General features: G+C 39.9%; 2 protein-coding genes and 1 long non-coding RNA gene across 4 annotated transcripts; all 3 read left to right on the forward strand.

Annotated features, from left to right (window-relative positions):
• Nucleotides 1-293: 293 nt before the first annotated feature.
• On the forward strand, nt 294-9,135 carry LOC119423460 (stonustoxin subunit beta). 2 transcript variants are annotated; one of them, XM_037690855.1, is made up of 5 exons: nt 294-495; nt 2,344-2,376; nt 2,472-2,534; nt 2,614-2,756; nt 8,246-9,135. In XM_037690855.1, exons 1-5 carry the CDS (start codon nt 447-449, stop codon nt 8,672-8,674), a joined length of 717 nt encoding a protein of 238 aa, XP_037546783.1. In that variant the 5' UTR covers nt 294-446; the 3' UTR covers nt 8,675-9,135. The 2 variants fall into 2 exon arrangements, with proteins under 2 accessions (XP_037546783.1, XP_037546784.1); XM_037690856.1 differs by having other exon boundaries at nt 2,635-2,756.
• Nucleotides 9,136-12,900: 3,765 nt separating this feature from the next.
• Nucleotides 12,901-13,595, forward strand: LOC119423803. Its single transcript, XR_005187480.1, has 3 exons — nt 12,901-13,069; nt 13,409-13,450; nt 13,550-13,595. It is a non-coding gene; the product is annotated as an uncharacterized LOC119423803 (long non-coding RNA).
• Nucleotides 13,596-13,605: 10 nt separating this feature from the next.
• Nucleotides 13,606-14,363, forward strand: LOC119423473 (tripartite motif-containing protein 16-like protein). The gene is made up of 3 exons (XM_037690870.1): nt 13,606-13,612; nt 13,709-13,848; nt 13,944-14,363. The coding sequence occupies exons 1-3, from the start codon at nt 13,606-13,608 to the stop codon at nt 14,361-14,363; spliced, it is 567 nt and encodes a 188-aa protein (XP_037546798.1).
• Nucleotides 14,364-14,564: the final 201 nt, after the last annotated feature.

Consider the following 14,564-nt stretch of genomic DNA (forward strand, 5'->3'; position numbering starts at 1 on the left):
TCAGAATGTGTGCGTCAGGGTATGTATGCATACTGATGAATGCGTGTTTGTGTACGCCAACCACCCCATCCAACATCAATGCATCAACGCAGTCGCCGTGCGGTGTGAAAATATCCATGGGAGAAATGTCGGAAGAATGAGGTGGGGGGTTTATTTGGTTACAGAGGTGTCCTACAACCTTTTTAAGGTAAAACACATTCATGTACAGCTCCAATTACAGACCTCCGGCCTTCCTTTTCCTATTGGCAAACGCTGTCGTGTTCGTGTCTACGCCTCCAGCTAGCTTTCTTCACCTCTGTCCTGCAACAAAAGTATATAAGGACGGCATTAAGCTGTCACATGGTCCACTTAACGAAAACTACCTTTACTCTTAGTTACAGTGAATCTGAGGCAGGTCCATCACTGTAACTTCAACAACAAGTCCAACCTAGGACTCATGGTTGAAGATGCCCACTACTAGCAGAATCATTTCAGAAACCCGGATGTCGAATAAAGGTGAGTTTCATTTTAAATATTTGAAACGTTCTAGCAAACTAAATTTTATTTGATAGGTTTTTCTTCTGGTGACACAAGAAAATGGTCAAAGTAGACATTTTGATAATATTGCAACATCGAGCTTTTTTACAATCATCTAATCATTTTATATAAAACAATTTAGTCAGTTTCATAGATGCTTTTAATTATCTACTGAGGCAGATCCCTGGGGAATGGGTCATATGAGTTTATGTCTTCTTAGAAAGTGTGATCACTCACTCGGTAATTTCATGCCTGACATTATGAGGCATTTAGAGTGGTTTTATGGCCTGGAGGCAAAAGTCTGCACGTGTCAACATCATTTGTGCTAAAAAGGATTTCACACTGTTAGGGAATAAATTTAACACTCTACATGATGTTAATTTGAATGTGGATTAGAGCAGAATTATAGAATTGTAAAATAATGCTAATTAACTAAATGATAACTGAATCAAATGTCATTGACATTAAAACAAATCATACACTTTATTAAAATGGGTAGGACGTCGGTCATCTATGCTGAAAGATCTGCTATAAATTGCATCACAACCTGATTAAACAGCTCTACATGGGCAGACGTGGTGACCACACTGAGGTTAAACGGTTGGTGTCAGGTTGTAATGAGGCCACACAAAGCAGACATTTTCATCACTCTGTGCTACATCCAAACAGGTGGCACAGAACATCCTAACAGTCTTGTTCTGCCTCCAATCAACACAGATATTTTTACTAACTGATAGATGTGGCACCCATACTGCATGGTGTAAACAAGCCATACTAAATGAGTAATACATATCTAAATTAGTACAGGGACATTTTGTAATCTAAACTGTAAAAATAAATTTAATGCAAATTGTTCTGTTATTCTCTTTAAATTAAGGTTTTTTTTTCCTTCCAAGTTTTCATAAATACTTCTAATGTTGCATGATGATTATTTGTGATACTTTATTTTGGAGTTGATGATAGCCATTGATATAAATAACTCACTGCTTATGCATGTCAGTTTAACATCTCAATGCTGTGTCATTGAGATGTAAGTCATCCCTTCTCTTGCTCTCATCCTCAATCAAACAAAACTAGAATGTTGTGTGCTTACACTAGCAAGCTACTGCAAACTGAAACTAAAATTAATTAGCTTTTACTTTGAAAGATGCAGTCACAGCTTAAAGTCAACATTTACACATCCACTTATGATAAGGGGCTATTTATTAGACAGTTTGTTGCAGCTTCTCAGACTGATGAAGTCTTTTGGATTAAAGATGAAACGTGTCAACAAATTTTTTTTTTTTTTTTTGAATCTGTCCAGAGAACTCGACTTCACTTTGTGAGATTTTTCTACCTGTATTATCGAGCGTGCATCAGGCTAGTTAAACAGCAGTTTGTAATTATAAAAGATTTTAAATCAGTTTTATTAACTTCTCTAAAATCTCCAGTTGATATTTACCGCAATGCACCAGCGCAGGATCAGCTTCCCTAGCTTATCTGATTTGTACAAACAAATAACATCAGTCATCTCTGCTGATAATCTGCTCTGAGCTCCAGGCTGAGCTGTGGTGTGAACGAACCCGACCCTGCGGCATGCGAGGTGTCTTTGTAATTTCAGCTGCCTGGTATGAATCAGCCACAGGCTCCAGAAAACATGCAGTGCTGATGTGATGATCTGCAAGAGGCAGATGGGTTTCTAAGTATACACTTTATTTTTTGATATCAGACTCTCCCTTCATCACCTGTTGAAACACACCTCGCTTTATGCATCGAATATGATAAAGTCAAAAACATGATCTTATTGGTTGATTTGGTAGAAGCAATCATTTTATTTTTGTTTTACAGCTAAGAAAACCAAATCCGAAAACACACCCACAGGTAAGTAGTACTCTTATTACCAATGTATTAATTATGGAAAATTTTCAAATGCTTTATTTTAAAAAGCTTATGTATTTGTTGCTTTTATTCATCAGAGAAGACTCCAGTTTATGAACCAAATATTCCTGAACCCAAATGCAGAGCTGACCTCATCAAACGTAAGTTCATTTTCAAAGTTGTATTTTATTGTTTCACAACGTCTTTTATAAAGTAAATGTTTGTCCTCGCTCTTTTTAGACTGGATTAACTTGTCCTTAGATGACCGGACAGCGAATAAGGTGCTGTGGATCACAGAAGGAGGGGCTAAAGTGGCCCGTATGACTGATGACATTACATGTCCTGTCTTGGATAGACCAGAGAGATTTGAATATGCTCCACAGGTATATTTATTGTTTAACTGCTTCTTTGGTCAAACAGCATGGCATTTATTAATGATCACCCCCTTATTAAGTTGTGTAAGGAACTTGAATTTTTAGTTTAAGGCTCACTCACAGCGCTTTGAAACTGCTACAACGGACACTCTACGGGAACAAATTTGGCTTAACTGTATTTAAGACTTGTGCGTCACTTGTGTGTGTTTTGCCCCCTAGATTAATGCAAACTGGCTGTGAAGACTTGGATCTGCACATACAAATTCTACAAGACTTGTAAAAAAAATCAAGAACGCATACAATTTTACCAATCCTGTACTTCTGGTGTATGCCTGAACTATGTCAGGCGTACAGCACAACAGGAGCTTTGGGATAACAGTAAAATACGAGACACACAATTCAATTCTTGCATGATTCATTTGCCTTAAAGGTACAAGTACTTCATGCTTGCTATTCTTAGGGCCCTCAAGTCAGATGCAAATCTGGATTTCTACCAACATGTATGGTGAGCATGCAGCACATGCTACCTAAACACAACATGTGGGTCAATCCAAAGCCAATTGCACAAGTCAGCATCAAATGTGGCATATATTTATGTGATGCTCTGTCCTCACTCCTGTTTTGCATAGGCCTGAACCCCCTCAGCCAGATCATTGCTAAGACTGACTACAAATACCATTTCCAAAGGAGAACAATCGTCAGTCACATCCTCTACATGTATGACATCAAGCTACATGCCAAAAATGAGTGAGACATTGACTCACTTATCTGCCTAATCAGGATTTACAGTAAGGATATTGGAATGCCATTCGGACTAGATAAATGTAGCCAAAGTATAAGCATAAAAGTCAAGCTGATCACAACTTACGGGGTTGAGCTAGCTTGAGGCAACATTGCTGGTGTCCAGGACAGCTACAAATATCTGAGAATCCCACAAACAGATTACAATCATGACATTCATGCTGCAAGAAAGTCAGTGACAACTAAGTACTTACAGAGAGTAAGGCAAGTTCTGAAGAGTCAGCTGAATGACAAACAAAGTCCTAGCCATCAACATATATACAGTGCCAGTCATCAGACACCTAGCTAGTATAACAACCTGGCCAAAGGAGGAGATAGAAGCCACTGACATTGACTCAAAAGCTGTTCGCAATGCATGGAGGATTTCACCTCAAGTTCAACATCCCAAGACACTAAGAAAAATTAGGGTGGCAGAGCATTAATGAGTATCTGAGTCACTATACAGGATAAAACAGTCCTGGAATACATCAGGAAGAAAGACCCCAATGATGAACTGGTAGGTGAATGTCTCAGGCAGCAGAAACTCCAAGGTAGAGGAGGAGGAACAAGAGGCACTATCATGGAAAGGCAAGCCCCTGCATGGCATGTACCACTGGTAGTTTGAGGAAGTGGCTGATATCAACAAAAACAGCTAGACTAAATAACAGCACAGAGGCAATTATCATAGCAGCTCAAGAGCCACAGGGGCCAGGATCTACCGTAACAGACAGGACTCAAGATGCAAGCTGTGCAAAAATATTCTTGATACTGTCCAACATGCAGTAGCAGGATGTAAGATACAGGCAAGCAAAACATAGATGGAATGCCATAATAAGTGGCTGGAAATGTGTACAGGAACATCTGTGCTATGTATGGACTGGATAATCCCACAGTCAAAAGTGGGAGACCCCATGAAGGGTGATTGAGAATGGCAGGGCTAAGATACTGTGGAACTTCCAGATACAGACTAACAAACAGGTAATGTCTAACCAACTGGACATTGTGGTGGTCGACAAGCTACAGAAGAAGGCAGTGGTGATAGATGTAGCAATCCCAAATGACTGTAACATCAGGAAAAAGGAACACAAGAAGTTCAAGAAATACCAAGGGCTGAAAGAATAAATGCAGACGTTGTGGAGATTCATGCCATTAGTAATCCCCATGGTCATTGGAGCACTTGGTGCAACTCCACTGAGCTCTTGACTTATTGGTTCTTCTCAGGTAAAGGTGATTTGCCCCTATGACTTGTTTCCCCACTCTGTGGACAGGACCATCAGTGCAAAGTGGGCGGTAATGTAACAGGTCATTGTATTTGAGCACCTCTGCTGTAATCCTTAATCACCCTATAATTGGACTTTAGTTTTTGTTTTAGCTTATCCTGGCAATGGTGTAGCCATGCTGCACCATCATCTCTGATATCTCTGGAAATGTGTTTATTTCTTGTGGCACCATCCAGCTCTCGCTGAATCCAAATATCAGCCAATAAAGTAAGAAAGGTCTAGGCCTCATCATTGGTCCATGGCACTATATTGGGAGCTTCCATTCCAGAAAAAAAGCAAAAACAACACACTCAACATGACCAGAGAGTAAATGGAGGTTCAAATGTAGTTTGCAGTTTTGCTGGGTGTGTCATTCAATGACGTAACCAGTCAACGGCTTCTGTCTGCTTATGTCAAAATAGTCACATCATAGCAGTTCATTTGGAACCATGAAAAGGTGGTCCCATAAACCAGGCTGAGTGGGGATGGGTACCAACAGTGGACAGGCCCTTAACTGCTGCAATGTGGAACTGATGAGAGATGAGACTGTAGCAACTCAGTGGTACTTCCAGATCCAAACTGACAAACGGGTGCTGGCTACCCAACCAAACATTGTGATGATTGATAAGCTACAGAAGAATGCAATGGTGATAGCTGTAGCAATTACAAGTGACTGTAACATCACGAAGAAGGAGCAATAAAATATTGAGAAATGCCAAGGGTTGAAAGAGGAAATAGTAAAGTTATAGAGTCTAAACATCAGCAGTCCCAGTGGTCATTGAAGGGATCATTGGTGCTGTGACCTCTGAACTGGAAGAGTGGCTCCAACAGATCCCAGTAACAACCTCAGAAATCTATGTCCAGAAGAATGTAGTTCTGTGCAGACCCCTCAAGCTCCCATGCCTCTAGAACTGAGCTTCAAATGAAGTGGAACAACCAATGTGGGAAAAAATAGGGTGAGCTGGGTTTAGTTTATAAATGTATATATATACTGTCATCCCTCATTTATCGCGGGTGTTAGGACCCCCCCCCCCCCCCAACCCCACAATAAGTGAAAAACCACAAAGTAGGGATACAGTAGTACAAGTTCAAGTTCAAATAAACTTTATTGTCATTACCATCTCATGTGGTACATGAGATAGAACAAAATTATGTACACAAGTAGTAGTAGTAGTAGTAGTAGTAGTAGTAATAGTAGTAGTAACTAGTAGTTTATTTTAGTATTTACTATAGTCGTTGTAAGTAGTAATTTATTTTAGTATTTATATATAGGTATACTATATATTAGCATTTTAAACCCTTCCCACGCACAGCGACCGTCTGCTACTGTAAAGCCTCCAGTATACTCGTGCGTACGTGGGTCCGCGGAGCTCCGCGTGTACCGGATTAGAGTCGAAGCGGACACCCGCAGGGCTTGTCCTTGCGATGTTTCGAACAATTTTCTAAACTCTTAAACATTTTATAAAATATACATTTTAAATGGGCATTCACCAGAGAAGATGAAGATAAACTAGAAGAGATGGAGATGAATGTGATATGAAACCAGGCACTTTGGCTTCGTCATTCATAATAAAAGTGCGAAATGGCATCCTTTTTCAGAACTGGCCCGTTTCGTCCACATTAAAAACTTGTTCAGACTTGTAGCCCACCTTGGCGATCAGATTTTTGAACTTGTGGTAACAAACTCCTCCACTCCTGCTGTCAGCAGACGCAGCCTCTCCATGCAGAAAAATTCAATATAGAATTTTATAATATTATAATCCAAATCGTTTTTATCCAAAGTGATGATTTTTTTATTTCTTCCTGCAATCATTAATCCAAACAACCAGTGCAGCTTCCATCTTAACAATCATGCCGTAGCTGACCGACAACAACCGCGTAGGTACGGCAAGCTTAAAGTTTGTCCAGAAGTTCCACTTTCTCATTAATCGTCAGCATCCTTTACTGGCATTTCAATTCCCTGCCAGAAACTTTTGAACATGCAGAACGTTTGGGAGCCGTCCAGTTGAAAAAGAGCGGAGGTAAACAAACCCACTGTTACTAGTGTAACAGCGACCGTCTGCTACTGTAAATCCTCCAGTATACTCGCGCATACGTGGGTCCACGGAGCTCCGCACGTACCGGATTAGAGTCGAAGCGGACACCCGCAGGGCATGTCCGTGCACAGCTCAATTTTTATGACCGCGTACGCGTACTCGGTGTCGCACAATAAAATGCCCGGCGACGGACTGTTTTGTATGCAACACCAATGTATTAAAGTCCCCTTCTTCATCCCTGATCTGGTTTAATGGCCTTTTCTTTAGTTTTTTCCAAGAGGCAAGCAATCTCTTCCTCCTCTTCCGTTAACGACATGACTGAAATGGTAAGAAATGAAGGAATTTGTCATGAGAGAATTAAAATCAGGTCCAGCGTGGCTGCGGGAGGGTCTGGAGATTTCCTGGTGGGCTGGTCTGATGCAGGGCCAGCGCTCCTTGTTTTTTTTTTAGAACTTTTTAATAACAACATGTAAACAAAGAACACCGCTGCGGTTGGGGCTGCCAGCTCTCTCTTTTTTTTTTGCGACCTGTCAATCAATACAGTAGGCATGTCAACAAATGACCAATCGACGACCTCAATTTGTTCCGAAGGTAAACGCCCCTTGTCTGCAGAGCTGCTCTGCAGCCGCTCAGGGTGGACGGTTGAGTATGAAGTCTCAACCCTCTGCGGACAGTGCGCTCAGTTTCTACACGACTGACAAGACATGAAAGTATACTGGAGCCTTAACAGCCAATCAGCGGCCGGGTTAAACAGAACTGATGGTTTCTGAGCCAATCAGTGCCCGGGTTACTAAGCATTTTGGTAAAAAAAAGCAATTCTGGCATTTTGGTTTGCCGCCAGAAACTTTTGAATGCACAGAACATTTAAAAACTGTAATGCAGTAGCAACACTTGAAATTTAGTTGGAAAAAAGTGAAGGTAAACAGACGGTAACAGCCAATCAGCACCCAGTTACTAAGCGCAATGCTCTGTTTCTTAAAGAGACATGTCCTGACATGATTTATACTTTCTTGTGAATCTTATGTTTGTAAAGTTGAATTTTGTTTAAAAAAAAAAAAAACTTTTCCATGTGACATGAATTAAATTTCTAATTTGAAAGGCCAGTTCAGCAGCCATGACTTCAGTTTGCAAAAGTACTGTTTGTCAAAAAAACAGCAGTGGCACTATAGCATTGAATTGAGGGCAATATAGTCCTTATGAGAGGCCATTACTGTATAGTTGGGGGTTGAATGAAAGAAAACTACAAAATGTTCGAATTATTATTTTTTTGTCAAAAGTTGAACTGCTAAATTTTTACTGATTTTGTATCGATCTATATTGTACTGGACCTCATTAGCAGTATCATAAACCAAGCTTTGTTTTTTATTTTATTTTATTTAAATTCCTAATAATTGCACTTACATTTTAATCTATTCTCTAAAAGGTTCTTTGCAAAGAAGGCATCCTGGGCTTCAGAGGCTACTGGGAGGTGGAGTTCTTTGGATGGGTTGTTGTTGGAGTTGCATACGAACGAGCTGGGAGGAGAAACAGTGAGGGACCCTGTGGCTTTGGAGAGAATGAAGAATCCTGGGGTTTCGGATGGAGTGGTTCCTGCTATCATACCTGGCACAATGGTCACAGTACAGAGATAAAAGGGATTCCTAAATGCTCTGTTATAGGTGTATATATTGATCAGCCAGCTGGTTTACTTAATTTCTATGCTGTGGAGGAGGTAAAGGAAGGAGCGGAGGAAACCTGTAGAAAGGAGGTTAAACTTGTGCAGCAGATTAGGGGCTCCTTTGAGGAAAAAATGATCCCAGGTTTTTGGGTGGGGACACAGTCTCATTGTTTGATCCTAAAAATGGAAAAATGAAGAACAAAACCAGACTCATAAAACCCGACTTAAGTGAATGAAACATAACCCCCCAATTGAACTAAATTCTCTAGGATGGCAGCTTCATACCAACAACTGAAACCACAAGATAATTTAATGTGTGTTTTATTTATTTTTTTCATTTTTTCCAAATGTAATCAAGCTAGACGTGTCCAAAACCTTTGTGGGTAACACATTAGAATCAAAACAAATGCACTCATGTTAAATGGTGTTGTATTGCAAAAGGAGCTATGTGCAATTAGAAGATTTTCTATTGACCATTCATATTTTAGTATAACTATTCCAGTCAAGGTTTATAGTGATATATTTGTATGTATAAATAGTATTTTTCCTATAATATAACTGTTTTCAAGAAGTGTATACTGTACACTTATATGAAGTTTATTTAAACTGTTAAATATATAAAATTTAATAACTAAAAATACCAACAGACTGATGAGTTATGTTACACTGTATGATAAAACAATAAAATAACTACAAATATGCTACATTGATTATAAGCATAAATATATTTATTGTTATGAAATAAAGGATTCATACAAGCTGTGTGTTTGACTGAGTGGTATTGAATACATCTTTATTCTGTGAAGATGGGCTCCTTAAAACTTGATTAATTACAACACATTTGTCCAGGCAAACCATTTGAGTGCACACTTTCTTAAATGTACTAGTAAATTCAAATTAGGGTTAGCTGCAGCATAGTGCTACTCTCAGGGATCCACAATTTTCCCTACAGCTTAAATAAAGACAATAACTCTCTAAAGTGTCCATGATCTATTCGAAAGACAAGAACAAAGTCACATATTTTGGGTAACTGAGGTCCAAGTGATAAACAAATAAATCATACAAATGTGGATAGCAGCAAATTTTCTCACTGTATTTCCTCAAGGCTGTATGATGGCACAGTTGGTAGAGCTGTTGCCTCTCAGCGAGAAGATCGCTGGATCAAATCCTGGCCGAGGACCTTTCTGGGTGGAGTCTGCACGTACTCTCTGTGAATGCATGGGTTTTCTCAAGGTTCTCCGGTTTCCTCTCACAGACCAAAAACATGCATGTTAAAATTATCAAACCTGACACATTTACAACAATGTCTTAAGCAGAAAAATGGAATATGTGGCAAGGGGAAGCCCTAGCAATGTCAAACTTGCACCAGGAACAAGTTTGAATTCATGCCAAGAATACAGAATTTGGTTATAAGGACTGAATAGCCCTAAGTGGCAACCTTATCCCCCACATGCTCCCACTGCATACCCAACAAAATCCCTTGGGGGAACATTGCTGTAGGCCTTTTCAGATCTACAAAACACATGTTGACTTAGAGTCAACCTTCCATAACCCCATCAGAAAGACCAGTAACTCTGCAAAGATAAAGGTCTGGTCTATTGACAATCGGTTGGAACTTTCTTCCCAACTTCCCAAAACCTTACCCTTAAAGAGTATGCAGTGTAATTCCCAATAGTTGAAACACACTCTCCAGTTACACTTTTTAAAAGTGAAACTACCTGCCCAGACTGCTACTCCATAGGCAGTCACAGTTCTCATTACAACATTGCAGAGAAATGTCAACACAGCAGCCCTACGATGCACAGAGTGTTAATCTCGCCCACTTCTGGATGCAAGCTGTTAGTGAGCTTTTTAACTAATTTAACAACCTCTGTCAAAATAAGTTATGCCTCTTCAAAGGTGGACATGGTGGTTAGTTTAGGGAGATTCTCAGTGTACTTCATTTACCTCTCAACAATTTCATCAGACCATGTTTGTAGTTCACCACCCAAACCAGATACAACCTAGGCCAAGCCTTACTTTCCTTCAAGTCACTGTAACTGGTTTGCCAAAACAACCTTGAGGCTGACAGAAAGTCCTTCTGCGTGGCTTCCAGAATTCCTACTATGCTAGTGTTTTTGCCACTGCAGTCTTATCACCTGGGATATCAGCTATGTCAGAAGACTCCAGTGACATCTAAAGGCTAAAGTATACTTGCGTGGACCTTTTTCTGTGCAGACTCGATGTGCACTGTCCACAGAGGGTTGAGACTTCATACACGAACGTCCACCCTGAGCAGCTGCAGACCAGCTCTGCAGGCAAGGGGCGTTTACCTTTGAGACAAATTGAAGTTGCTGATTGGTCATTTGCTGACACGCCTACTGGATTGATTGACATGTTGCCAAAAAAAAGAAAAAAAACGAGAGCTGGCAGCCCCAGCCGTGTTCTGTTTTTATATGTTGTTACTAAAAAGTTCTAAAAAAAAACGGGGAGCACTGGCCCTGCATCATCAGACCAGCCCACCAGGAAATCTCCAGAACCTCCCACAGTCACGCTGGGCCTGATTTTAATTTGCTCGTGACAAATTCCTTAATTTCTCACCATTTCAGTCATGGCGTCAACTGACGATGAGGAAGCGATCGCTTGCCTTTTGGCAAAAAACAAAAGAAAAGGTCAGTAAACTAGATCAGGGATGAAGAAGGGAAATTTAATTTTGGTGTCGCATACAAAACAGTCCGTTGCCGGGCATTTTATTGTGAGACACCGAGCACGCGTACGTGGTTGTAAAAATTAAGCTTTGCATGGACATGCCCTGCGGGAGTCCGCTTAGACTCTAATTTGGTATGCGCGGACCTCCGCAGACTGACGTACACCTGAGTATACTGGAGGCTTAAGCCCTAATGGCCTCCTTCTACAGCTTGAAAACCAACAAATTCTATAAGTTCAACTGGGACGGGCACTAGTGACTTTCTGGCCATAACTTGTAGAAACTGCTTTTGCAATGGAGACCCTGATCATACTTTGTAGTTTATTCAGATTTCTAAACCTTAATCACTTTGGTACATTTGAAAAACTCTTGTTGAGGTGTGAGTTGATATCTCACAGACAGGGCCCTCCACCAGATGTGTCCAGTACTCTCTCACTACCTAGAGTTTACCAGATGTGTCTGACAGCCTTTCCACCATAGGATCTAACCTAGCACTAGCTGGTGATCAGTTGACAACTCTGCCATTCTCTCCACGCAAGTGTACAAGACATAGGGCTGAAGGTATGTTGATGCGACTACAAAACCAATCATCAATGTATGTTCCAATCCACAGACTGCAACCCTCCCAGGACAACATTTAGAGACCAAGGAAGTTGGATAAGCTGGACTGCTGCTTGATGCATAAGCACCAACAACAGTAAGAAATCCCCCTATAGCTCAAAGCCTCAGAGAGTCAACACTGTTCTTCATCAGACAAAACTAGAACACCAAGGTGTTCTGCTAAGTAGTGACGCCACACCAGCTAAACACCTCCCTTTGGGCAACTCTAGAACTTGGAAAAAGTAACAAACAAAACCTCTCTTGGAGTTAGGTTCCAGAGCCAAAGCTGAGTGTGGATGTGAGCCTAATTATATCTAGTTAATAATATTAAACTTCACACAACAGTTCAGTGTTCAGGGCATGTTAACACTCAACATCCAAAGATCTAGTGACGTTACAAATGGGCACATCCAGACCTCCACCTTTGCCATTCATCCATCACAGGCTGCATTTGAACTCAACATATTTCCCTAATGTTGTTGAAGCATCCTGTAGCTTCTTTAGGGCTGGGCCTGGCTGAGTTCTAGGCATCAAGGCTCCCTCACCAGGTGTTTGCCAGTGAACTCTTCTCTCTGGTCCTGGAGGATTTTCCAGTTTCACTAGTTGTTTTCATTCTCTGCAATAATGAAACTGTCATACAATGTCCACTGCTGATCAGTGTTTTAACCTGGTCAACAGCTAAGGCAAAGTCATTCAAAAGTGCTCTGATCATTAATAGTCCAGGTACAAAATCCAACAATGTTCAGTCAGGTCATCTGCATGGTTTAATATATCTCCCCATTTAAAATTAATGAAAAGTGAGAAATTATATAGCAAAATGTGTTATATTATCAAATCCAACCTAATACAACATAGTATTGTATGAGTGTCATCAGCAGATATTTATTTTCTAATTTGAATATGTTCATATTGCTTACTGCACAGTACCATCCATGCTGATAATATTGACTGAACTGTTTTGTTTTTTCTGATCTTACTCTGAGAGAAGTATAAAAACATCTTCACCCTCCATTCATCATATGTATTAGGTTTCATTGAGGTCAGATGTCTACATTAGTCTTCCTCCGTGTGTCAAAGTCAAGCACATGCCCCTCAGTTGAGCCCTCATTCCACTGACACTAACACCTTTTTGAGACACTCCTAAAGCCACCATCATCTTTGTGGAGGATTTAAAACCAGGCAGAAGATGTTACATGGCTTTCTGAATAAATCAAACTGCACGGACGTGGATCGTTAACACATTAACCCTGAGATGCAGAGTAGACAAAGTTTTACAACCGTCCTCTCTGAGACCACCAAACCAGGTAGGATTTGTTTTCCAGAAGTTTTAATTTTCTAAAAATAGAAATGATCATTTGTGTTACCCTGTAACAAAAACATTATTTATGAACTCCATGCTTTAAGTCTTGAGAACAAATATTACTATTATTTATTTTTGATAGTAGTAGTAGTAAATCTACTTTTGCAAGTTATCAAATTGTGGAATTAAAAGGTACAAATCTGTAAAATAAAACTGAGAAATTTCTAACATATACCAAATATCTATTAAAGTTTCAGGAATAATCTTGCAGGTCAGATTTCCTTTTGTAGCCAAACTTTGTGTTTAACAGGAAGAAATTTCTAATTTACTATTATTACTGTAGGGAAGAAAATCAAATCCAGCAAGAATGCAGAGACGAGAAAAGGTAATGAAATCTATAATGCAAATGTTAACACTTACATCATGTAGAAACGTTCATGCTGTTATTTGCTTTATTTTTTACATTTGTTGTTGCTGCTTTCAGAGGAACTTTGTGAATATGTGCCCGGTATCCCAGAGCCAACAAGCAGAGCTGAGCTAATGCAGTGTAAGAGCTCTTTTTGTCTCGAGGTATTTGCCCAAGTGAGTATGTAAATACCAAAGTATTATGATTTATTTTGTTTTGTTTTCCACCCTAAACTAGACTGGAAAGATTTGACGTTGGATAAGAAAACTGCCAACAAGCTGTTGTGGATTTCTGATGACTGCTCTAAGGTAGTTCGTAAGACTAAGGAGGTCTGTCCTGTACTTGATGGACCAGAGAGATATGAATATTCTCCACAGGTAAATCAGAAAAATAAAGTACAATGAGAAAATGTAACTTGTCAAGAAATAAAAATGCTATTTTTTTATTTGTATCATCTTTTCTTGTTTTTAAGGTGCTATGCAAAGAGAGTATTTGGAACAGCAGAGCTTACTGGGAGGTTGAGCACTCAGGGTGGGTGGTAATTGGAGCCACCTACGAAGAAGCAGCAAGGAGGGTAGATCTTAGGCCAAGTGGTATTGGGGAAAATGATGAATCTTGGGGTCTGTGTTGGTCAGGAGTGCGTTACGAGATCTGGTTCAACTGCGCTCACCAAGACGTCAATGATGTCCCATTTAGCCCCGTTATTGGAGTATATATCGACCAGCCTGCAGGGATAATAACCTTTTACACTGTAACTGGTGAGGGAGCAGAGAAAGAGGTTGGGTTGCTGCATAAAATTAAAACTAGTATTGAGAAAAAAGTTCTTCCTGGTTTTTGGTTGGGAGTTCAATCCTCCTGCACTTTACTGAGGAGAACAGAAAAAGATGAATGAAATCAATGAGATGTATTTTAACCATTTTAACATATTCTGTATTTTCTGTCAGTTGTCATATTTAAATGGTTGAAATATTTTCTGTATTGTAACATTGAAGGCTAAATATGCTACTGACAATTAGATTTAAAGTTAATTCCATTTCTGTAGATCTTCTTAACTTAGTGTTTCATGATAGACAGTGGCATCTCAACCCAAGAT

This window comes from Nematolebias whitei, chromosome 17 (assembly GCF_014905685.2).
Source record: "Nematolebias whitei isolate Nwh7 chromosome 17, NemWhi1, whole genome shotgun sequence".
NCBI classification, from domain to species: domain Eukaryota; kingdom Metazoa; phylum Chordata; class Actinopteri; order Cyprinodontiformes; family Rivulidae; genus Nematolebias; species Nematolebias whitei.